This window comes from Taudactylus pleione, unplaced genomic scaffold (genome assembly GCF_031769625.1).
Source record: "Taudactylus pleione unplaced genomic scaffold, aTauple2 ptg000074l, whole genome shotgun sequence".
In the NCBI taxonomy this organism is placed as follows: domain Eukaryota; kingdom Metazoa; phylum Chordata; class Amphibia; order Anura; family Myobatrachidae; genus Taudactylus; species Taudactylus pleione.
In genome coordinates this window covers 2,710,639-2,734,291 of record NW_028284476.1, presented here as the reverse complement: position 1 = coordinate 2,734,291, position 23,653 = coordinate 2,710,639, and the positions used below count along the sequence as shown (strand labels likewise).

Genomic DNA, 23,653 nt, shown 5'->3' with positions numbered 1-23,653 from the left:
TGTACACCAGCTTTGTAGCGGCATTAGCATAAAGTCGCCGTTGTGGATGCAGCAAAAGATGGAAGACGGTCATGACCACAACCGTCTGGAATCAGCTCCACAGTGGTAGTAGCCATTTTGTAAGCATCAGTGTGCAGCCTATACGTTTATTAATGGGATTAAGTAATTAGGTTGATCCCATTTTGCCGGCAGCAATTACAAATACAGATGTGTGGAAGCTGCACACAATTTTTGTAGGACTATAGGTTATATGTCTATTATCTTAAACTCTTTTTAAGTATGATATTAGGTGAACGTTAAGTTTTATTTTAATAATCATTAAGGTCTATTAAAAGTATATATAAGAGTGCACCAAAAAGAGAACCTTTCTTGCTGGACCACACTTTTGGTCCAACACTCCAGTCCTGTTACTTTCTAGTTAGTATACAAGCAGGTGCTGCACAACTGAGCATTGAGGCTGCCACTGACAAACAAACAGACATTACATTACACACAGACAGTCAGACACTGTGACTGACACACAGCGGTAGCCGCGCCCACCAACACGCTGACTGGCTGACGTGTGATGGAGGAGGAGTGACACATCTGCCGCCCAATGAGCTGCAGCCACAGGCGGGGCATCTATCCGGAATCATTGTGGTGTAAATGTTCTATATCCCTTCCCCTGGCCTGGGGGCGGTTCCGATGGAAGGGGAGTCTGGAGGGGCAGATCGGGGTACAGGACATGCTCCTAGAATAGGTAGGTAGCAGAACCGTGTGTGTTATTACCAACAACAAGACTATTACTGTACTAATGGCGACTTACCACTGCTGCCAACCTCCCAACAACTGCAACCCCTGGCCTTCCGCGCCCCCTATAGGACAGGGGCCATACAGCCGCCCCCAGCCTGCGAAGGTTCCATAGATAGATAGATATCTCTCATTATCTATTTCACATTATCTATCTATCATATCTATCGACAGTATCTATCTATCTTATCTATCACATATCTATCTTGCCCTCTTACTCTCTTACCCTTATGTATGTAAGTATTTTACAACCCAGTATAATGTTAATTCAAATTGTAAAGCGCGACAGAATTTGTTGCACTATATAAGAAACTGTTAATAAATAATAATAAATATCTATCGCATATCTATCTATCCATCTGTCTATCCCATATCTATCTATCGCATATCTATCTACCTATCTCCTATCTACCTATCTCATATCTATATATCTATCTCATATCTATCTATCTATCGATCTGTCTATCCCATATCTATCTATCTCATATCTATCTACCTATCTCCTATCTATCTACCTATCTCATATCTATATATATCGATCTATCACATATCTGTCGCATATCTATCTATCTCATATTTATCTATCTATCCTCCCATATTTATCTATCTATATGTCTATCATATCTATCACATATCTATCTATCCATCCCATATTTATCCATCTATCCCTTCTGCTAGCCTATTCTGAGTTGGACAGAATGTGTTAGCCATGTAAAGCGCAATCGCTATATGTGTCCCAGCATAAAAGGGCCACTTGCTTAGCTAGCAGAGCTGATCGTAAACAGAAGATCATTTGTGCGCTCTCCGGGTAACATATGCGCCGGGATCCAGGAGACAGCAGTAGTATATGCGTCTGGGATACACCAGGAGAGGGAGCTTCGCAGTGGTAGTAGTAAGGGGATATAGTCACTATGCCGGCGATCAGGTGTGTATCTAGGGGTCCAAGCGCCCCTGGCAATGTAATTGACTGGCGCCCCCCTCCCCCCCTATACAGTGCCCCAGTGTAATCCCCCATTAGTAATCCCCCCTATGCTGCTTTGCCCCCAGTAGTAATCCCTCCTATACAGTGCCTCCAGTAGTAATCTCCCCATGCTGCATTGCCCCCAGTAGTAGTCCCCCCTATACACTGCCCCCAGTAGTGGCCACTGCCCCATAATTGCTCCCAGTAGTGGCCACCCCTAAACAGTGCCCCCAGTAGTGGCCACCCCCCTAAATTTCCCCTAGTAGTGGCCACCCCTATACAGTACCCCGAGTAGCAGGCACCCCCCTTTAAAGAGCGCCCAGTAGCGGCCACCCCTATTTCAGTGCCCCCCCCCCCCCCCTGCTGTGCCAGGCTTACACACACACACAAACAAAAAATAATACAACTTACCTGATTCCCGCTCCTGACACGATCGCCGCTGTCCACTCTGAGTCCCGGCCCGCTCCTCTCCTGCATGGGAGAGACGTCATGACGTATGACGTCTCTCTCATCACATACTACGGGGGGAGCCAGAAGACGGAGCTCATGAGTGAGCTCCCTCCGCGGACGATGCAGCACAATAGTACAAACACATAGCCTCCGCTGGCGGCTGAGTGTTTGTAAACTGTGTAGGGCAGACCGCTCTCACTGCGGTCTGCCCTACACTTGTGGGGCCCAGGGGACTAGTGGCTGCTGGTGGCACTGCTGGACGGCGCCCCCTCTTTGGTCAGCGCCCCTGGCGAGTGCCATCCCGGCCAATGGGTAAATACGCCCCTGCCGGCGATGGAATCCCGACACCAGTCAGAATCCCAGTGCCGGCATCCTGATGTCAAGTAGTGGCGTTAGGGGGCGCCTGAGGGTTAGGTTTAGGCACTAGGGGGTCGGTATCGGGATTCTGACCGCCGGCATCCCGTACCCAACCCGTGGTAAGTGCTAATAATACAGTACACCGTTCAATAGAGTGCACGTCCGACAGTGTTAGCGATAAATAATAGTGTTGCATTCACCTTGTAAAAGGAAACTATAACAGGACAAATTAAAGGTTTCATTATACAAATCAATATAAACATCCATAGCCTTCTTATTTGGGGGCTGATTGCTAGTATCATTGTGAGGCAAATAGATCACATCCAACACGTTACTAAGGCACTAACACAAGTGGGAGGGTTTCGGACGCATCCAGCCATTCGGAAGTGGTCGTTGATTGTCATCAGTTTGTTTTTTGCACCAGGACTCGAGCACTAGCAAGTGATCCGCCTCCACACAGGCCTATATTAATCTTTCTTGTCATCATGGCGCATTTTGTGCAAACATGGACATATCGCCACATATGCACACCTCGTCCCCGTTAGCGCAATGAGTGATAAATGCAAAATACATCTCAGTCAACAGGGCTATGATTTTTGTTTTTAAAAGCACATGCGCAGTAGAAAGAAAGCACATTTTTGGGTAAATGGCGCTAATTGCATTTGCATCCAACCCCTACATGAGCCCCTGAGTCCGCTAGTGGTGAGGCAGGATCCATTAGGAAGGGGTTGTCAGACATAGATAATTCTTTTTAAAGTGTGTTGCTGTCAATTAGTCTTCTGTAGGCTTTCCCATAGCTGACGTGTCAGGCTGGGTACACACGTAAAAGATTTTCTGTCCAACCATCCAACTAGTTGATTGGTTTCAATGAAAATCTGGTAATGTATGGGAGTAAATGATGATCAGCAATTTGCTTCTAAATGCCAGAAAACAGATGAATATGGTCGGTCAGACAAGTTTGTTCAATGTTTGATCTAAACAATTTGTTCAAACAATAGTTTTTGTCCATTTTCTGGCGTTTGGGAGCAGATTGCTGATTGTCATTTGCTTTCATACATTACCAGATTTTCATTCCAACCAATCAACTAGTTGGATGGTTGGACAGAAAATCTTTACGTGTGTATGCAGCTTAAGAATGTGCTGGAACTCCTCATGTCCTCAAAACTGGCATCCCTATATGGTTTATGTACCTGCCTTGGAAAGAGATAAAGGGCCGTATTCAATTTGAGGTGAAATGTCGGAATCGGCGATAATTTATCGCCGACGACGTCACTTTCGCCTATTTCAATTATCCCCGTATTCAATTACATTGACTTTTCGCTGGTGCGAAAAGTCAATGTAAAAAATCGGGGATAAGTTTTCAGAAGCCTTTTGCTGGTGAAAAAAAGTGCAGAAATGGGGTTTAGGGGTGCAGGCTGAAAAAAAATAGCCTGCACCCCTGGGAATGTCCCCTAAAAAAGATATGTATAAAAAACAAATTGGGACACTCCAAAAAATTACCTTTAAATTTGGGGTTACAAAAAAAAAATACAGAACACACTTATAAAAAAGCCAAATTAAATCCAGAGGGGTTTCCGTATATGCGGCAGGTGTTTTCTTCATTGCAGGTAGTAGCGGCAGGTGCATTTTGAAGAATTTTTAAAAATCATTTTAGGGACTTAAAAATGTTTGCACCCATTTTCATGTACCCCAAATTTGATGGAACAAGTTATTTTTCCCCCCAAAAAACCTAAGTGCTATTCTTCACCACTTCTTCAATAGCCACATTTATTCACCTGCCGCGGCTATTACATTCCCCGACTTCCTTCAGCAGGCTAAAATGGGGGTACCCATAGTAAACCCCCATGTCTGTGCATCTTTAGGGGGGACCCAGAGATATTTCCCAAAAAATCCCGAATTTTTTCCAATACTTTGCTTTCCGCCGGCTCCTGGTTTCGTTGCTTCCTAATTGAATACGGAGATAAAGCGGGTACGCGCCCGATACTTTATCCCCGGAAAACCGCAGGTGGAGCGAAAAGTCCAGCACGGACTTTTCGCTCCCTAATTGAATATGGCCCATAGCATAGAGAGATATAGTATCAACCGATCAGCTCCTAATTGTAATTTTTCAAGCACAGCCTATACAATGACAGGAACTGGCTGATTGATACCTTATCTCCGAGGCTTGAACCAGCTTGGTTTTGCATTTAAAATGATTGCCGCTTCAATAGGGGAAGACTCGCAGGAGTTCCCGCAGCAGCACCAGATCACACCCTATTACATAAGCCCCTAAGTGGTAGATTTACTAAAGCTTCTATAAATGAAAAGTGGTGGTTATCCATAGCAACCATTCAGCTTCTGTCGATTGCTTCCTATTTTCTAGGATGCAATAGAGAAATGTTAGGCAATATCATAACACCGCCATTTTTCAATTATACAAGCTTTAGTAAATCTACTCCCAAGAGCCAACCAAGTCTATACATACCGCAAAGAGCCAGGTTTACATTTTATGTGTGTGCATATACACAGATTAAACACACAGACATATGCAGAGCACACATACATTGACAATAGGACATAGTTTACCCTGCATTGCTAAGACAAAACTATTGTCAAAAGGTTGATTTACCTTGTGTGTTTTCCATATTTGACTTGGTGGCAGATTCAGGTATATTCTATTCAAAAGTTTTCAGCAACTTAGGAGGTGTGAACTAATATCCGGGCCGTCTATCTTTCGCAGTCACGTAAAGTTACCGCAGTTTTTGTCATTGATTAGCGTAAAGTCGTTGCCGCGGATTTTGTCGTGGAAAAACTTACTCAGGGTGACCTGGTTGATAACTGAATCCAGTGCTAGTGCAGCTGGGCGCATGTCCCTCAGAGTATGCTTCATGCCCATAAGAGCTTCCTACATGCCCATCGTATTTCCCGATATGCTATCCGACCTCCCCCATCTTTATTACATGCACATTAGACCTCCCCACATGCTGCTTACAAGCAAACCAGACCTCCCCATATGTGTATGCACATTATACTCCCCAACATACCATCAGACCTCCCCATATGCATATTATTATTATAATTTATTTATATGGCGCCACAAGTGTTCCGCAGCGCCTTACAAAGTACATAAACAAATAGGTTGACCAGTGACTTACAGTACAATACAGGACATGAAAAATATACATTGCTACATTCGCGACCATAACACCCAGAGAAGCAACAGAGCAAAGCAACCAAGTGTTAGATGCCCTAGTGGGGAGTTTGAAGTAGATGAAAGTAGAGAACGGAGAAGCACAAGATGGGTAGAGGGCCCTGCTCGCAAGAGCTTACATTCTAAAGGGGAGGGGCACACATACAGGTGTGACACAGATAGGGTAGGTAGGGAGGAAGGAGTATATAGCAGCAAGTTAAGATGAGAGTTGGAAGGCTTTGATGAAGTAGTGGGTCTTGAGAGCCCGTTTGAAGGATTGTAGAGAGGTGGAGAGTCTGATGGGAAGAGGGAGAGAGTTCCAAAGGTGGGGAGCAGCGTGGGCAAAATCTTGGAGGTGGGAGGAAGTAATCAGTTGGCATAAGAGGCAGCATGCATTTGTTGAACGAAGAGGGTGGACAAGAGAGAGAAGGTAGATGAGATCATAGATGTAAATGGGAGGGGAATGCGTGAGGGCTTTGTAAGTGAGTGCGAGAACCTTAAATTGGGTCCTGAAAGGGAAGGGGAGCCAGAGGAGAGCTTGTAGGAGAGGGGAGGCAGATGTAGAGCGTTATGAGAGGAAGATGAGCCGAGCAGCAACATTGAGGACAGACTGAAGAGGGGAGAGAAGGGATTTGGGGAGGCCAGATATGAGGTTACAGTAGTCCAATCTGGAGATGCCCAATGAGTGTATGAGGGTTTTAGTGGCATCCGGGATGAGAAAGGGTCTAATCTTGGAAATATTTTTAATGCACATTAGACTCCCCAACATACCATCAGACCTCCCCACATGCTCCTTACAAGTAAATCAGTCCTCCCCACATGCCCAAGATACATTCCTACATGCCTGTCAGACCTTCCCCACATCTCTCATATTTTCTTCTACAGCTGAAGCTTACAGAGGAAGAAGACCGAGAACACGCCTCCTCCTGTGTATTGCGTGATATCCTAGCACTGTGCATAGTAGGTCACGGGATGTGGAAGTCTGTTGCTCTTGGTCAGTCTTAAGCCGCCCACACACGGTGCGATATGCACCTTACGACGCAATGAGGGTTCCGACGGCCGACATACTGGCGGTCCCCACTCACAGTGCGATCGGGTGGCCGGCCACCCCTCCCCCCCCCTGCATAGCGCTGCATGGGATCGCACATCGTATCCCCAGATCAACTGAACCCGCAGTAAGATCTGGAGGTTCGATGTATGACCACACGGGAGCACACACTGGCCTATATCATGCCCATACACGGTATGGTACAGCAGCGATATCGTACCACTCCGCCGGATCGGCTGCTATATCGCACCATGTATGGGGGGCCTTTATTCTCTGGTTTGGAACAAAGAAGAGCATAACGTCTGATATGGGGCAGGTACTATGAAGTGACTAAAGCTGGGGTACACATTAGACGATATACTGGACAGTTTGTCGTTTTGAGACTAATCGGAACAACATATCCATATCGTCCACCTGTACGCACTATTGCGTGTTCCCGTGCGTTGTTCGTAGTATCTTCAGATCTGCCTGCAGTGCTGGCCAATCTGAAGATCCCGGGGACGACGCCATGCTTCTGGATGCGGCGAGGAAATGATATATCAGGTGGTCGAACACAAAATCGTGCAGTGTGTACGGGACACCCAATATATATCGTACCGTCGCTGGGTACACACGTCGTCTAGTGTGTACCCAGCTTTACTATATAGTATTATTTATCTGCATTGTCCTGTACTGTAATGTCAGAAGTATATGTAGTAGAAACTTCCCTTCTCCTTAAACATTCAGTAAGATGGCCGCTCTTTCTCCATATACAGGACGCAACCTGAAGGCCTGGCTGCAAGACCAGTACTGTGACCCTCATTCTGAGCAGGGCCGGGATCCACTATTGCACAATGCAGCATGTGTGGGGGACATTGATACCCTGAGGACCTTGTTACAGGAGGAGAGGTTCCTGCGGTAAGGCTGAGTGATAAGATAAGCAACGGATGAGGAGTGTCCATATTCTGTGTACAAACAGACTTCCACTGACAGACACTGAGATGCCCAATTGAAGGGCAAAATAAACCCTTTCTAAGACGTAATCTTGCGTAAAAAAAAAATATATATTCTGATGTACCTAGGAAAATAATATACTTTGTGCTTTACATATTCATCTCAATGGCTTCCATTTATCAAAGATATGTGCACATGTGTTAGTGCAGGGATTGGCAACCTGTGGCAATCCAGCTGCTGTGGAACTACATGTCCCAGCATGCCTAGCCTCCGTTTTAGCACACCTTAACAGTAAAACTGCGACAGGGCATGCTGGGATATGTAGTGGCACAGGTTGCCTACCTCTGTGTTAGTGTATGTTCCTAAACTTTTGTCAGCCCCTGCTCAAGGGCCTGCACTAGAGGAGTGGGCGCAGGGTCTGTGGTGGCAGGAAGGGTTCTGTGGTCCTCACATTAGGCACAGCAAGGGGGCCATCCTTTGGCAGATAGCCATCTCTCAGTGCTGGGCCCTGTCTGAGAGGAGGTCTCATCCTTCCTGGATTGTGCATCTGTCCTGTGCTTTGCAGTCTCATGATCTTTCTAGAGAGGATACGGTGAAAATGGGAATCTCTGACAAAGGTAAAAGCTGCCATCGCTCATCTATCTTAATCACCGCTAGAATGCACTTACAAGAAAATGAAGGCCATCCTTATGTCAGTTTACAAGGGAGCACGGACCCCCATCAGACCTATTTTAGATGCAGCTTGGGTCAGTGGCGAGGTGAACAGTTGGCGGAGGGTTTGGTTTCCAGAATGGAATATGGGTACTTGTGTACTTTACGGGCTCATTGCAGAGAGAACCCAAGTGTCCTACACTCATTATTATTATCAATCATGGTAGTGTCTAAATCCCCTTCACGGAGAGGACCCTGACGTCATCAGCCAGTGTCCAGCGTTATTCCCTACCATCCAAGTGGGCATAGAGGGGGAATATAACCTTGTGACGAGCGCATCGAGCCCGCGAGGGGCCAACTTTCTTCTTTAAGTGGGGACAACTTTCAGTACTTGTGTACGTAAAGTGCACAAGTAACATTTAAATCATTCATTGGGTTCTCTCTGCAATGAGTCCGTAAAGCACACAAGTACCGGAATATGGCAGTGCCAGAGCACATATGCTTGTGAAGCTTATCTATGGGCGATGTTGCCATCGATGCAGGATTCTTTGGGGCTAGTATATCAGCCTCAGCAGTCTCCACATTTCTTCGCTCCTTGTGGGCACCAGCAGAGAGGAAAGTAGGCATCAGGCTCCCTACAAGCAGCAGGACGGCCAGGCTGCCGCCCAGGATCTCCCGTTGTGTTGACCTGCCTGATTCTTTCCCCTCAATTCCACCCCAGAGGCCTGAGTGACAGGAATCGTGATTTGAGGGTACATTATAGAGACCCTACCCAGACAGGTTTTTTTTTTAACATTTTATATATGATTTACATACATGAGGATGTGTAACCATAGAAGTAACAATTGCAACAGTAATCAGTGTGTCAGCCCAAATATACATAAACAAAAAAATAAAAATAAACACAAAACAAAAAAATGAACACAAACCGTAGTATTACCACATGAGGACAATCGTCAAACTGCACACGTGCTATAATTATAAAGGCATAGGCTGAATGGATAGATACTATAAAAGACAGCTGTAATGGAGAGACTAAGGGCCTGATTCAGCAAGTGAGAGAACGCACGCACTCGGACGATGTTTTCGCACTGCGCGTGCGCGAACTACCCAGTGCGATCGGGTAAGGGTACGCAGACAACACGCAGCGAGTACGCAGACCCTTCCGATATTGATTGACAGGAAAATGCCGTTTGTGGATGGTGACGGTTGGGGGGTTGGATGAATACAGGCGTGCCTGTGCGTTGGGACGCCGTTATAGGGGCGTGCATAATTAAGGCAGTGTGGCGACATACGCAGCCAGATGACTTTGACGCAGGAAGTGGCCAAAATCCTGCACAACGACAGGTTAACCCAGTGTTGGCTAACCTTGACACTCCAGCTGTTGTGGAACTATATATCCCAGCATGCCCTGCCACAGTTTTAGCATGCCCTAATAGCAAAACTGTAGCAGTGCATGCTGGGTTATGTAGTTCCATAACAGCTGGAGTGTCAAGGTTAGCCAACACTGGGTTAACCTCTATTGTGTGTATGTTTCCGATGGTTCTCGATGTTTCCACTGTCTTGTGGGCTACTCAGGCTTTGAGTAAAGGGAAGTGGGCGGCATTGTGTAGTGCTGGGCGTCTGCATCTTATGCTGCGGTTGCCGTGCGTAGGCATTGATTAGCATATACACGCAGCGGCCGAGTGCGTGCGCACACTTGCGTTCCTGCAGAGGGAAAGAGTTGGGGAAGAGCCCAGGCTGGGGCTCACTGATGGAACAGCAAACCACACACATGAGACTGTTTGTGTCTAGAAAGAGGTCAGTACAGATACCCAGACAGTCTTTAGCTACCGGTTGTCCTGGAGACAAGACGAAATGTTTTGTCCTAAGAGAAGCCATTCAGTCCCTAATTTCCCCAGGAGTAGTTAATCCAGTCCCAGAACAGTGCAAAGTGTTGGGTTATTACTCAAATCTCATCCTGATCCAGATCCCAAATGGCAGCCTACGACTTATTCCGAAGCTGAAATTCCTGAGCAGCTTCGGGTGGGCAGGAGTTAAAGGCCCTCATTCAGAGCCGTACGCTCTGAGCAGAGCGCACGCTCTGAGCAGAGCGCACGCTCTGAATGAGGGCCGGGCTCCATTTTCATGGAGCGTCCTCCTGGACGCTCGTATAGCTGTGGGTCACCACCCACAGGCTATACGAGCGTGCTTTGTCGAGACCATCGCGACCATCGAATTTGCGAGCCGGAGCCTGTGGTTGAGGTTTTCAACCGCAAGCTCCGGAGTGATTTTGGCTCTATCAGAGCCAAAATCACTCCCACTGACATCACTAGTGATGTCAGTGGGCCGGCTTCTGACGGGAGGCGTTCCCGTGGGAACGCCCCCGTCAGGGAGGCATGCCCCCGGCACGCCCACCAAAGGGGGCGTGCTGTCAATCAACATTGACAGCACGCCCCCTTTGATCGGACACAACGAGCGAAGGACTTTCCTTCGCTCGTCGCGTCTGGCGCATGCGCACGACGGAGCTCCCTCCGTCGTGCGCATGCTCAGTGCATAACATCGACCCACTTGCGAGCGGACAGCCGCTCGCGAGTGGGTCTGAATCAGGCCCAAAGTTCCTTGTTTGGAAGAGATTTTCAAGGTTTGGGGCTCTGTCTTCTGTCCAAGTTCCATGGTAGTCAGGACATTGTGATTCTGTCCATCGGCCGGTGTAGTCTCCAGAGGAAGAGTGCTCTGTGGATGCGGTTAGGGCTTTTAGGACTTATGCCCTTGGGACAGATTACTTGGTGGCTCCTTATGATGCCCACAAGAGAGGTCAGCCAGTGTCTTCATTCATTCCTCCGCGAATTTGTACGCAGCGGCTGTGCAAAAATATGCAACTGTCGCAGCTGCTGGGATTGTACTAAGCGCCCATCGGCGGTTTTGCAAATCCAAGAGACTGCATACAGAGACGCAGCATCGGTCTCGGATCAGTCGATTGTCGGACTTCTGAGTAAGCCTATGGTCGCACAGAATGGCTACGGGAACTGAGACGCTAGAACCGTCATTACGGGATCGCAGTCTGATACACTCCCAAAAATGGTTGCAACACGTCTGCGTTTCCGTCTTCCCCCCACCCTCCACCGTTACCGCCCACAAACGGTCCCTGTCTGTCAATCTGAGTTGTGTAAACACCGGCAATGCCTCCATCTCTGAATCAGGCCCTTAGTTACATAACCACTAAGCTTCCTGGCCGGCTGGCGACGAGGAGGAGCGAGAGCTTTAGCAGGTTAATGTGAACGTGCCCAAGCTCCCGCCGCTGCGTTTCCAGTGTGCCCTGATCAGGAATAATTTAACGTACTGTAGATATAAGGAAATGCCATTTTCTGACTTCCATACCTTAAGTGTTTTGTGAATCTACAGTCTCTATCCTCCAACATTAATCCTATTATTTTTTTTTTTTTTTTTTTTTACATATTATAATCTCCGCATCCCCCTGGTGTACAGACGTATAAATGAGAAGTCCGTGTGGTGCAGCGGCTGGCTGCCATGTTCCCCTCTGCGTGTTGCGGCCACCGCTGGTCATGCCGACTGCGCCTCTCTCCTGATCCAGTGTGGGGCAGAGCTGGAGCTGGTGGATGTAAAAGGTCAGACCCCGCTCTTTGTGGCCACAGAAAATGGACACTTGGAATGTGTGCAGGTACTTCTGAAGGCCGGAGCCAATCCTAATGGCAGCCCACATAACAGGAGCTCCCCTGTGTACCACGCGGCACGCGTGGGCCGCGCCGACATTCTGCAAGAGCTGATCCGGTGAGGACCTAGAGGTGCACGTATGCCAGTTACTGTAGTCATATGTGTGTGATGGAAGACTGAGGACATTGCTGCATGAATAAGGGAAAAATAAAAGTATATAGGATAAGTTGCATTAAGGGTAAAGGGAAGAAATCTAGTACTTGTGCACAGTATATGCTTTGTAATGAGAAAGGGGCTGGGTAGAGCAATATTTATAACATATTCATATAGCGTCTGATGGATTCTCTTTGTATATTAGGGGCTGCGTGTACATGATCCGCTTTTTGATAAATGTGCTTTTTATACGTGTGGTAATCTGGGTCTGATTCACTACCGATCGCAACAGCGAATGCAATAGTGATTACGCACACAGGGCCTGATTCAGCGCCGGACGCTCTGACAGAGCGCTCGCTCTGAATCAGGGCTGGCCTTCTGTTTTTTAGAGCGGCCCCCTGGCCGCTCGTATACCTGTGGGTGACCACCCACAGCTATAGCGAGCGGCCAGGAAGATGGTCTTGATGGTCAAGACCATCGCGACAATCGGGCTTGCGACGAGACCCTTGTGGTAGGGTCTCGTTGCCGCAAGCCCTAGAATGCTTTCGGCTCTACCAGAGCCGAAAGCACTCCCACTGACATCACTTGCGATGTCAGTGGGGCCGGCCCCAGATGGTAGGCGTTCCCATGGGAACGCCTCCGTCTGGGCAGCCACTCCCCTGGCCCGCCCACCAAAGGGGGCGTGCTGTCACACAACATCGACAGCACGCCCCCTTTGGTACGAAACCCGGAGCGACGGTTTGCCCGTCGATATCCGGGTCTCGCGCATGCGCACTGGGCAAGCATCGACCCGCTTGCAAGCGTATAGCGCTCGCGAACGGGTCTGAATCAGGCCCACAGTTCAACGCTGATAGTGTGCTAATCCATTGCAATCGCTATGCCGTCCCAGCACTACATAAAGACGCCCACTTTACCTTACAGACATCCGTAATGTTTAGCAAGACTGCAAAACCATCGGTACAATTGAGTACCATTGCAGCCTCACGCACACTTGCACAAGCTCTGACCTTATTCAGGAATTGCTAACTTCCATCAGACGCTATGAGGCCTCAGCATCGCAGTGGATAATTTATGCATGCCCCTTCAACGGCATTCAAATGCCCTGACACGCCTGCGTTTCGCCCACCACCCCTCTGTCACCACCCCCATATGGTACTTCCTGTCAATCACTCTGCAATATGTCTGCATGGACACTGTTATCGCAGTCCCGGTCGCAGTGGCCAGCAAGCGCATTGAGATGCATGCGCAGTACGCAACAATCGTCCGTTGCGTGCGTAATCGCAGTTGCGATCGTTAATGAATCTGGCCCTCTGGGCCTGATTCAGAGCCGGACGCTATTTGCGCTCGCTCGTTCAGAAAAAGGGGCCGGATATTTAAATAGAGCGCTCGCTCTTTGTGGTCTGTTAACTCCTCTATGTCTGAGCGAGCGAACAAAATATGCGCTCGCTATTTTGTAAAGACGCCCCCTGGCCGTTCGCATCATACGTCATCTCCACTATTTATTAGATTAATCGAGTACATCGAAAGGCGTCTGAACTGCTCGCAGTGTTTGTGGTAGGATTTTCCTACCACAGTCATGCAAACAGTTCAGGCTAAGAGACAACCAAGTGACGTGGCCGATGACGCTGCTTTGTTAATTATGCACACCCTTAGAACGCCCGTTTTGACCGTTTGGCACGCCTGCGTTCGGATCTCCACTTCCCGTTTTCAAGCACCTTCCTCTGTTACCACCCACAAACGCCTCACCCTGTCACTCAAATTAGCAGGCACTCGCTATTTTGCGAACACACGATTTCCGACCGCACTGACTGGTTGGCGCATGCGCATTACGACCCATACGCATGCACAGATGTGCGAACATCGCTCGGAGCGAACGCAGCCGCTTACGAGCGGCTCTGAATCAGGCCTTCTGTACTCTGGAGGGCTGTATGTGAGTTTTAATGGTGTTCTAGGGCAGGCTTGGCTATCTCGTGCCTCTCCAGCTGAGTTAAAACTACACATCCCAGCATGCCCTGCCACAGTTTCAGCATTCCTGAATAGCAAAACTGCGGCAAGCTATGCTGGGACTTGTATTTTCACAACAGCTGAGAGACACAGGTTAGCCCCAGGCCTACTCTAGGACTTTTGTGAATCATGCATCCTAAATTAGTAGCCTCAGCACCTCACATGTTCTATTGTTCCTGTCTGTAACACCCTTTACTGGGAGAAATGAAAAGAAAAAAATGTTTTATAGCTGCAACCTGAACGGCATTACCTAAGGCAGCCAATGACTGGGTAGAGTGGCTGAATAATACTGGGGGGGTTATAGCACGGGGTAAGTGGTTGTGGTGAGTCAGAGGGAGTCATAATGTTGATTTCATGTGCATATATAACAACACGTGTGTTGTACTGCCTTCATAAGATATATATCCGTAATATAATCATTTGCTCACCAGGTACGGTGCAGATGTGGACGTTGATCACCAGCTCTCATGTGGTCCTGAGCCACGATGTCTGACCTCCCTGTCTTGCACACCACTGTATATAAGTGCGACCTATGACAATCTAGCTTGCTTCCGGCTCTTGCTCCAGGCCGGAGCCAATCCTGACTATAATAGCTGGGGCCTGGTGTGTGAGGCAAACCTTTCCCGGGCATCTCCAGCCTGCCTGCTTGAGGCTGTTCTTCACCATGGCTGCGATCATCGGTTTGTTCAGTTACTCATCGACTTCGGGGCGGATCTAAATCTCGCGTGCAGGGAAACAGGCGCCGGAGAGCAGGCCGGGCAGAAAATGAATGCAGAAGCCCTGCAACTCTTCAAAGAAGCAAAATGTATGTCCTGATTGCTATGGGTAGGAGGGAGAACACAATGCACTCTGGGAATAAAAGTCAATCGATTTTTTTTTTTTTTTTAATCTATTAAAATATATATTTACTACCCTGCTGCTCCACCCCCCACCCTGCCTGCTGTTCTGTCCTGCTACGCACCTCTCCCAGCGGTAACAATCAGGACAGCCCAACGTCACCTAAACACACAAACTCCATCAAATGTTGAAAGCAATTATTTTAAAGAACATTCTTTAGGCGGTTAATGTTTTATTGAGTTGCAATTATTAATCCTCTCCCTGGATTAAACAGTAAACAGTACATATAAATGTGATCTTAGCCCATTTTCAGGTTTGGCTAGACCTTGGAATGTTTCACATAGACCACAGATAAGTATAGTTGAGCTTGTGTATATGGCGTAGACCAGCAACTACAAGTACAAAGGACAAGGAGGAGAGAAAATGAGAACGAACCAATGAGGAGAGGGAATTCTGTTTTGTAGATCTACCCGATACAATAATGACAGCAGATCATCTATAAGAGGCAGTTGTGTAGATGTGGCAAAGATGGAATTAAATAAATCCTAGAGAAAAAAAAAGAGATACTGGCCCTGATTCAGAGCCGGACGGTCTGACCAGAGCGCTCGCTCTGAATCAGGGCCCACCTCCATAATTATGGAGCGTCCTCCTGGACGCTCGTATAGCTGTGGGTCACCACCCACAGCATATACAAGCGTGCAGGATGATGGTCGCGATGGTCTTGACCATCGCCACTGCGAGCCGAAGCCTGCGGTTGAGTTTCTCAACCGCAAGGCCCGGAGTGATTTTGGCTCTATCAGAGCCAAAATCACTCCCACTGACATCACTAGTGATGTCAGTGGGGCCGGCTTCTGACGGTAGGCGTTCCCTTGGGAACGCCCCCGTCTGGGAGGCACGCCCACCAAAGGGGGCGTGCTGTCAATCAACATCGACAGCACGCCCCCTTTGATCAGACACAACGAGCGAAGGAAAGTCCTTCGCTCGTCGCGTCTCGTGCATGCGCACGACGGAGCTCCCGCCGTCGTGCGCATGCGCAGTGCACACCATCGACCCACTTGCGAGCGGACAGCCGCTCGCGAGTGGGTCTGAATCAGGCCCACTGTACTAAAGATAAAATGAGATACAGCAGTATTATCTATTCTCCAGCTTCCTTTGGTCATGCATGTGTTTGACACTGAGAAGAGAACAATTGTTTCATAACAATGAACAAAAATCGTAACAAATTAGTAGGTTGAGGATAAAGGGGACGTTCGGAGAGGCGCGCAGGGGGGTGTTTTACAGACAGATGTGGCGAATTTTCACACTGAGCATGCGCTGTAGATGAGCATACTACAGGACAGTCGTAGGTATCTCTATTCACAGCTGAGTGGGCGTAACTGGGCGTTCGCTCGTAGGATAAGTGCTGGGCGAGCAGACAGACCTGCAGGCTGATTGCTTATAGTGATAATGGCTACTTTCACAAGTGGATAAATAGGGGCGGCGTGACCAACTATGAATACAGGTAGGAGATCCCTATTTATTATGAAGCTCGCAAAGCGTCCGGCTTGTGTGCCGCTATGAATCAGAGCCTGAAGCACGTCACAAGCTGTGATGATTATACATATGGGAGATGCCATAGCAATTTTTTTAAAAGCTAAAAATCTATTTGTCTAAGTCAGTGTCCTCTCTACTTACAGGCTGTCCCCGGACCCTGTCCAGCCTGTGCCGCATTGCTGTGAGGAGGGTGGTTGGAAAATGCAGACTGTTATCGATTAGCGGCCTCCCTTTCCCTCAGCGAGTCGTGCGTTTCCTGCTGTATCAGGAGTAATGATGGGTTCCACTACACAGGACCTGCTACACTTCTCTAGAGCTGCCTGGCATGGAGATCTCTTGCTGGCGAGACACCGGAATTGCATGAGGCCTTTGCTGCGGAATGGATTGTTGTCATAGGGCCTGATTCACTACTGATCGCAATAGCGATTATGCACGCAGTTCATCTGCGATAGTATGCTAATCCATTGCGATCGCTATGCCCTCGTAGGACAACATGACTTTACCTTACACACATCCGTAATGTTTAGCAAGAGTGCAGAACCATCGGTACAATCGAATACCATCGCAGCCTCACGAGACCTTACTCAGAAATTGCTAATTTCATCGCACGCTATGGGACCTCAGGCTGCATAAGGCATCGCAGTGAATCATTTTTGCACGCCAATGCAACGACGTTCGAGCGCACTGACATGGCTGCGTTTCGCCATCCACCCACAAACGGAACTTCCTGTTAATTCTCTCTACGATGGGTCTGCTTAGTCACTGCGATCGCAGTGGCCGGTGCGCACACTGCGATGCATACGCATGCAACAATCGGCTGATTGCGCGCGTAATCGCAGTTGCGATCGGTAATGAATCAGGCCCATAGTGCAAGTGCCTTACTGCAAAAGTCAACTAGAATGTGTTATACTAACCGGCACATTGTCTGCTCAGGAACTGAGGCCCTGATTCAGAGCCGGACGCTCTGACCAGAGCGCTCGCTCTGAATCAGGGCCCACCTCCGTAAATATGGAGCGTCCCCCTGGACGCTCGTATAGCTGTGGGTCACCACCCACAGCATATACGAGCGTGCAGGATGATGGTCGCGATGGTCTTGACCATCGCCACTGCGAGCAGAAGCCTGCGGTTGAGTTTCTCAACCGCAAGGCCCGGAGTGATTTTGGCTCTATCAGAGCCAAAATCACTCCCACTGACATCACTAGTGATGTCAGTGGGGCCGGCTTCTGACGGTAGGCGTTCCCTTGGGAACGCCTCCGTCTGGCAGGCACGCCCCCGGCACGCCCACCAAAGGGGGCGTGCTGTCAATCAACATCGACAGCACGCCCCCTTTGATCAGACACAACGAGCGAAGGAAAGTCCTTCGCTCGTCGCGTCTCGCGCATGCGCAGTGCAGACCATCGACCCACTTGCGAGCGGACAGCCGCTCGCGAGTGGGTCTGAATCAGGCCCTGAGTCAGTCTGCTCGCTCCCTGAACCACAGATCAGTTGGCAATATGCATTTTACATTGTCATCTGTATAAGATGTCTTCTGAGCTTTCATTGAGGTCAAATTACACTTTGCACGACATTGCGCTGGATGCAGAGATGGATCCGTCAGCACAGCCACCGTGTCTTTATATGTAGCGGCTGGTCGCTGCTGCGTCTGAAGACATGCCCCCCCCCCCCCAGTTTAAGGGAACACTCCATGCGTCGCCCCAAATGACGGCAGCGTGTCCATCATTCGGCTTTAGGGCAGTGCGACCGACGTCGCGGTGACAGATTGGCACAGATTTGCAAACATTGGAGATAATACGTAAATATTTAATTTACGTATATCTCTGCATTAGGGCTATTACCTTTCATGGCATGTAACTGCCATCAATTGCACAGTTATACCATATAGATACACTGCACGGAAACAGTGTATCGTCATTCGTTAATGCAGGTGTAAATATACACTGAGCGGCCACTTTATTAGGTACTGGGTAAACCCGCCCCCTTTCCCACATAACAGCCTGAATTCTTCATAGTATGGAATCATTGAGGTGCTGGAAACCTTCCTTAAGCTGGGTACACACTTGGCTGACCCAATACACACTTCCTAATCGGCCGCTCGATATGTCTGGCCAGACATCGCGGTGGGTATTTAAACTCGCCTGCCCATTTGTGTCAGTGTCGGCGGTCCCTGTGGCCAGTGTACTGGAGGTACACACAGGCAAATATACCGATATATCAGCATCGGCTGTGCTGCAGGACCGACCTGATATGTCTGTGAACAATGTTTTTCACAGACATATCATCTGTAAATAACAGACAGTTGCACCATCTGTCGCACGTTGACTGTACAAACGACATATCCCATAGCGTGTAGCCAGCATCGGAGTTTCAGCTCTATGCTGACATGACAGCATCACTTTAGTGACCAGTGTCCATTGTAGCTGCATCCTCCTGTTCTTAGCTGACAGGAGTGGAATCAGGAGTGGTTTTCTGCTGCTGTCGCCCATACACTTCAAAGTCAATGCACTGTGATGGACTATTTTGCCACCGCCCAGGAACGGCCATCACTTTGCCACCCCATTTCTGATACCGCCAGTCCTAATCGCAACAGCACCTTTATGTGTATAGGACTTTTTCGATCATACACAGTTGCAAATAATAGCTCAACTACACGAACGTACAGATTGCACGCACCTCTAAATTAAGCCCTTTCTCTGTAAACACCTGAAACTATTGTGTGAAAAGCCCTGGAGATCAGCAGTTTTTGAGATACTCAAACTTTACCTCTGGCACCAGCAAACATTACATAACCAGAGTCACTTTGATCAGATTTTTTTTCCCTTGGCAGGTGTTTGGTCTAAGCAACAACTGAACCTCTTGACCATCTCTGCATGATTCTAGAGCCAGACACACATTAAGCGATCCATCGCACGATATATTGTTCCAACACAGATCGGAACAATATATTGTGCGGATTGCATAGTGTGTACGCTCAATCGCTCGAGCCAGCGGGTCATTCATCGCAGCGTCTCATCTGCTGTACTGCACAGCAAATGGGCCAATGAGATGAACGACGTTATGCTGCTAAATGCAGCATGGAACTACACATCGCGCCGTCGTCCTCTGCGTTGTGCAGCGTGTACAGACAACGCAGTGCATCAATGCGTTATCAATGCGTCACTAGGTACACATATGGTGCAGTGTATACCCAGCACATGCATCACGCTGCTGTTACATGATTAGATAGACAAGCAGGTGTGTCTAATTAAGTGGCTATTTAGTGTATAATACATCTACATTTAGCTTGTATTTTGTGTACAACTCCATATAACAAGATTGTAGTTATTTCTTTAGTTTAATAATTATTTTTTTTTTCTGCTGTAGCTTAAAAATGTTCACAATTAAAACAATTTATAAATGTAGACTCTTTGTTGTTACTTTTTATGGTGGGAGTTTGTTGTATATTAACAATATATTAATATATTCCACAATTATGCATTGTGCTATTTCAGTGGTGGTAAAATAGAGACCTGGGGCGAGGGGTGCGGGGTCATATGCACAGTGGAGGCTCCAGGTTACAGGGTGTAACACACAGAGCTGTAACTAGACTTTTTGGTGCCCTGTGGCAGAAAGAACATTGGCACTCCCCTCCCATATTTTTCAAATAGGGACATAAGACGCGCATCCGAAAAAGGACCATAGCCTCATGGGGAAGGGGCAGGAGAGAGATAGGAGATGCTGGGGATAAAAGAAGAGGAAGCTACAAGTGAGAATGATAATAAACAGAAATTGACAGCCCAAACAGCGCCTCCTCATCCCACATCATTTACACCTCCACATACCTGTCCCACCTCATTTACACCTCCACGCACCTGTTCCACCTCATTCATACCTCCACATACATGTCCCACCTCATTTACACCTCCACGCACCTGTCCCACCTCATTTACACCTCCACGCACCTGTCCCATATAATTTACACCTCCACGCACCTGTCCCACCTCATTTACACCTCCGCGCACCTGTCCCACCTCATTTACACCTCCGCGCACCTGTCCCACCTCATTTACACCTCCGCGCACCTGTCCCACCTCATTTACACCTCCGCGCACCTGTCCCACCTCATTTATACCTCCGCGCACCTGTCCCACCTCATTTACACCTCCACGTACCTGTCCCACCTCATTTACACCTCCACACACCTGTCCCATATAATTTACACCTCCACGTACCTGTCCCACATCATTTACACCTCCACGTACCTGTCCCACCTCATTTACACCTCCGCACACCTGTCCCATATAATTTACACCTCCGCGTACCTGTCCCACCTCATTTACACCTCCATGTACCTGTCCCACATAATTTACACCTCCACGTACCTGTCCCATATAATTTACACCTCCACGTACCTGTCCCATATAATTTACACCTCCACGTACCTATCCCATATAATTTAACCCATTCAGCATTTTAGGATAATTCAACTGAAAACTGACATATCTTTATTGGCTAAATTATACTATTTACACCCCTCCAAGAGCGTGATTATTTGTTAGGAGGGGTGTACCAGAGTTTCTGCACTGTGTCCTGACATTTTTACCTTAATATACAGATTTTTCCTACCTTTTCACTTCACAAATAAAATGCTAATTCCTCTGAAGAAGCAATGCGAGTTTGCAATTGAATTGCAACTGAAATTTGCGATGCAAGTTTGCCGTTAGAACGGTTGCAGAACCCAACTAGCACCTAATTGAATTGACCCCTATATAAAGTTGACATCGTGTGTTTCTGACATTCACTCCAATGTACCGTGAAAGAAACACACAAAACACAGTGTATTGTACAAACTGCTATAAAAGTTTGGGAGACCTCCGTCTACTGTATTTGTTATAAAACACACAGTAGTTTATTCTCTCAGTGGTGCAGTGGTTGGCAGTCTGGTCTTGAGCACTGGGGCCTTAAGTTTGGAAAAGGAGGGTGTGATTAAGACTTTAAAAGAACTGTACAGTAAGGGGTAAATTTACTAAGATTCAAGTTTGGTCGAGATGACAATCTCGGGTGAGCTTAGGCTGTTTTTCATCTCGCAAATTTACTAAAGACAAACTCGTGTGAGATCGCAAACTCGAATCCTCTCACCAAACTCGGAAGTACTTTTCATGAAAAAGATGCAGTTGGCAAATTTACTAAGATTTGAGGTTTCAATCTCGGGTGAGATTACAGCAAACTCGCAGAGAAATTGAAGTTTCAAACACTCAACCTCCTGAGCTGCGGGTTTGCCAAAAACATACACAGATCATTTTAATTTGTGTATGTTTCTGCATGTGTAGTTAATGTATAGTGTTTATATTTAAAAATAAATAAATAACGTAGGGTCCCCCTCCAAAGCCATAACCAGCCCTGGACTGGTCAGCCAGTCCTTGTTCCAAAAATTAAAGGGAACAAAACAAGTAGGGTTCCCCCATAATTTAGGAATCAGCACCTGGCTGCAGGGCCAGTGCTGATTTTAAATATAGGAGGAAAAAATGCAAGAAGTGGTCCTCCCTCTCCCGAAACTGGTTACACGTGGGTCCCAGGAAATGAGCGGCCGCTACATGTAAAGCGGCCCGTAGCAACTAACCGATGGTCAGGGTCATCTGTCATTTTGCGTAAGTCGTTTTCTTATTTTGCCAAGTACGTGGATGCTATGGAGAGCGGCGCCAGGATGGAGGTGAGTATGGGATCTTTTTTCCAGGTCCACCCATGGAATCTACATGGGACAAGAGGACAGACCAGCTGTCACATGTATGTGTGTGTGTGTGTTAGGTGTATGTAATAAAGTTTTACTGTATATGGTGTGTGTGTGTACTGTGATTTTTTAACTATTTTACAGTGGGGGTACGGGTGCCAGCCGCCTGCTGGCACTTGTAGTTCCACAAGTGCAAAAGGGCAGGCATGCTGACACCTGTAGTTCCACTCAATACAATAGTTATCTACTATTTTACACATTGTTACCCCCGTACCCACAGCCCAGGGGTGCGGGGAAGAGCCCCAGGCTTCAGACCAAGCCTGGGGTTTCAGGAGAGGGGGGACCCCTTCTTGTGGGTGTCCCACCTCCCCTGAGATCCCCGGCTTGGCCTGACTGGCTTGGGGTGAGAATGCTTTGGCCATGGAATTTTTGGAACCAGGACTGGCTGACCAGTCCGGGGCTGGTTATGCTATTGGGGGGGACCCTACGTAATTTTTTTTTAAGATTTAACCCTTCTTTAACAGGTGTAACACACCAGCAGCCTTCACATATCTCACTGATATGTGCAGGCTGCTAGCTCGGGAGAGTTTTGCAGAGAGAAAACACTGCAATGTCGGGAGAGTAATCTCATCTAAACTTGCAACTCGGTGGAGATATCTCGATCTGCTTCACCATCGGGAAAACTCACTTCTTAGTAAATTTGCGAGTTTAAAAACGGGAAAATCACCAGAGATTCGGCGATGCAAATCGAGTTTAAAAAAAAAAATAAACGATCAGACTCGATTCTTAGTAAATTTACCCCTAATTGTTTTTATCACTGATATTTCATGACTCATATAAATCTAGACTGTATTACTGCAGCTCTCATTTCTCATCTGACACCTGCAGATTTGCATATACAAATTTAGGACTTTTAGCATATTCTGCTGGGAGGAGAAACACTGAGCAGTTCCCGAGTTACCGTTTCCGAGAATGAAAGAGAATTATGTCCTGGTGCAGACTGCAATAAAATACCAGCACAGATAATCCACGTCCCAACATTGTGCGGTATATTTATTCTGTCTTCTCTGGTGAGCCCGCGGCCTCTGTGTCTAACATTCATACTGGCACGATGCCCTAGGAATGGCTACGTCAGCTCAGCGTGACACAAGGCTGTTGGTGACAGCTGTCCCTGCTGTTGGCGCTTAGTCAGCTGCTCCAGACATCAGTGGCCCAGCCTGTTATACAAATGTAGAGAAAGGCCACAATACAGTCTCACATGCACAACGTACACTGACAAAGGGACAGAAGTGTTAAAAAAAAAATACAAGATGATTCTATATTTAAAGACATTGGGGGAGATGTATCAAACCATTTCGGCATTACAGTGTGCGAGGACAGTGTTGATATTAATACAATGGTAAATATCTC

The 23,653-nt window shown here is 47.7% G+C and overlaps 1 protein-coding gene across 1 annotated transcript; it reads left to right on the top strand.

Moving 5' to 3' along the window:
- The first annotated feature begins 662 nt into the window (after positions 1-662).
- Positions 663-19,907, top strand: ASB1 (ankyrin repeat and SOCS box containing 1). Its single transcript, XM_088467760.1, has 5 exons — positions 663-739; positions 7,530-7,671; positions 11,827-12,129; positions 14,601-14,974; positions 16,683-19,907. The coding sequence occupies exons 1-5, from the start codon at positions 685-687 to the stop codon at positions 16,811-16,813; spliced, it is 1,005 nt and encodes a 334-aa protein (XP_088323886.1). The 5' UTR covers positions 663-684; the 3' UTR covers positions 16,814-19,907.
- Positions 19,908-23,653: the final 3,746 nt, after the last annotated feature.

Excerpts from the sequence above, each read along its gene's own strand:
- ASB1 (XM_088467760.1), top strand. The coding sequence starts at position 685 with ATGGAAGGGGAGTCTGGAGGGGCAGATCGGGGTACAGGACATGCTCCT. Across the intron at positions 7,672-11,826 it reads CAGGAGGAGAGGTTCCTGCG|ACGTATAAATGAGAAGTCCG; the intron begins GTAAGGCTGAGT and ends CCTGGTGTACAG. Across the intron at positions 14,975-16,682 it reads ACTCTTCAAAGAAGCAAAAT|GCTGTCCCCGGACCCTGTCC; the intron begins GTATGTCCTGAT and ends CTCTACTTACAG.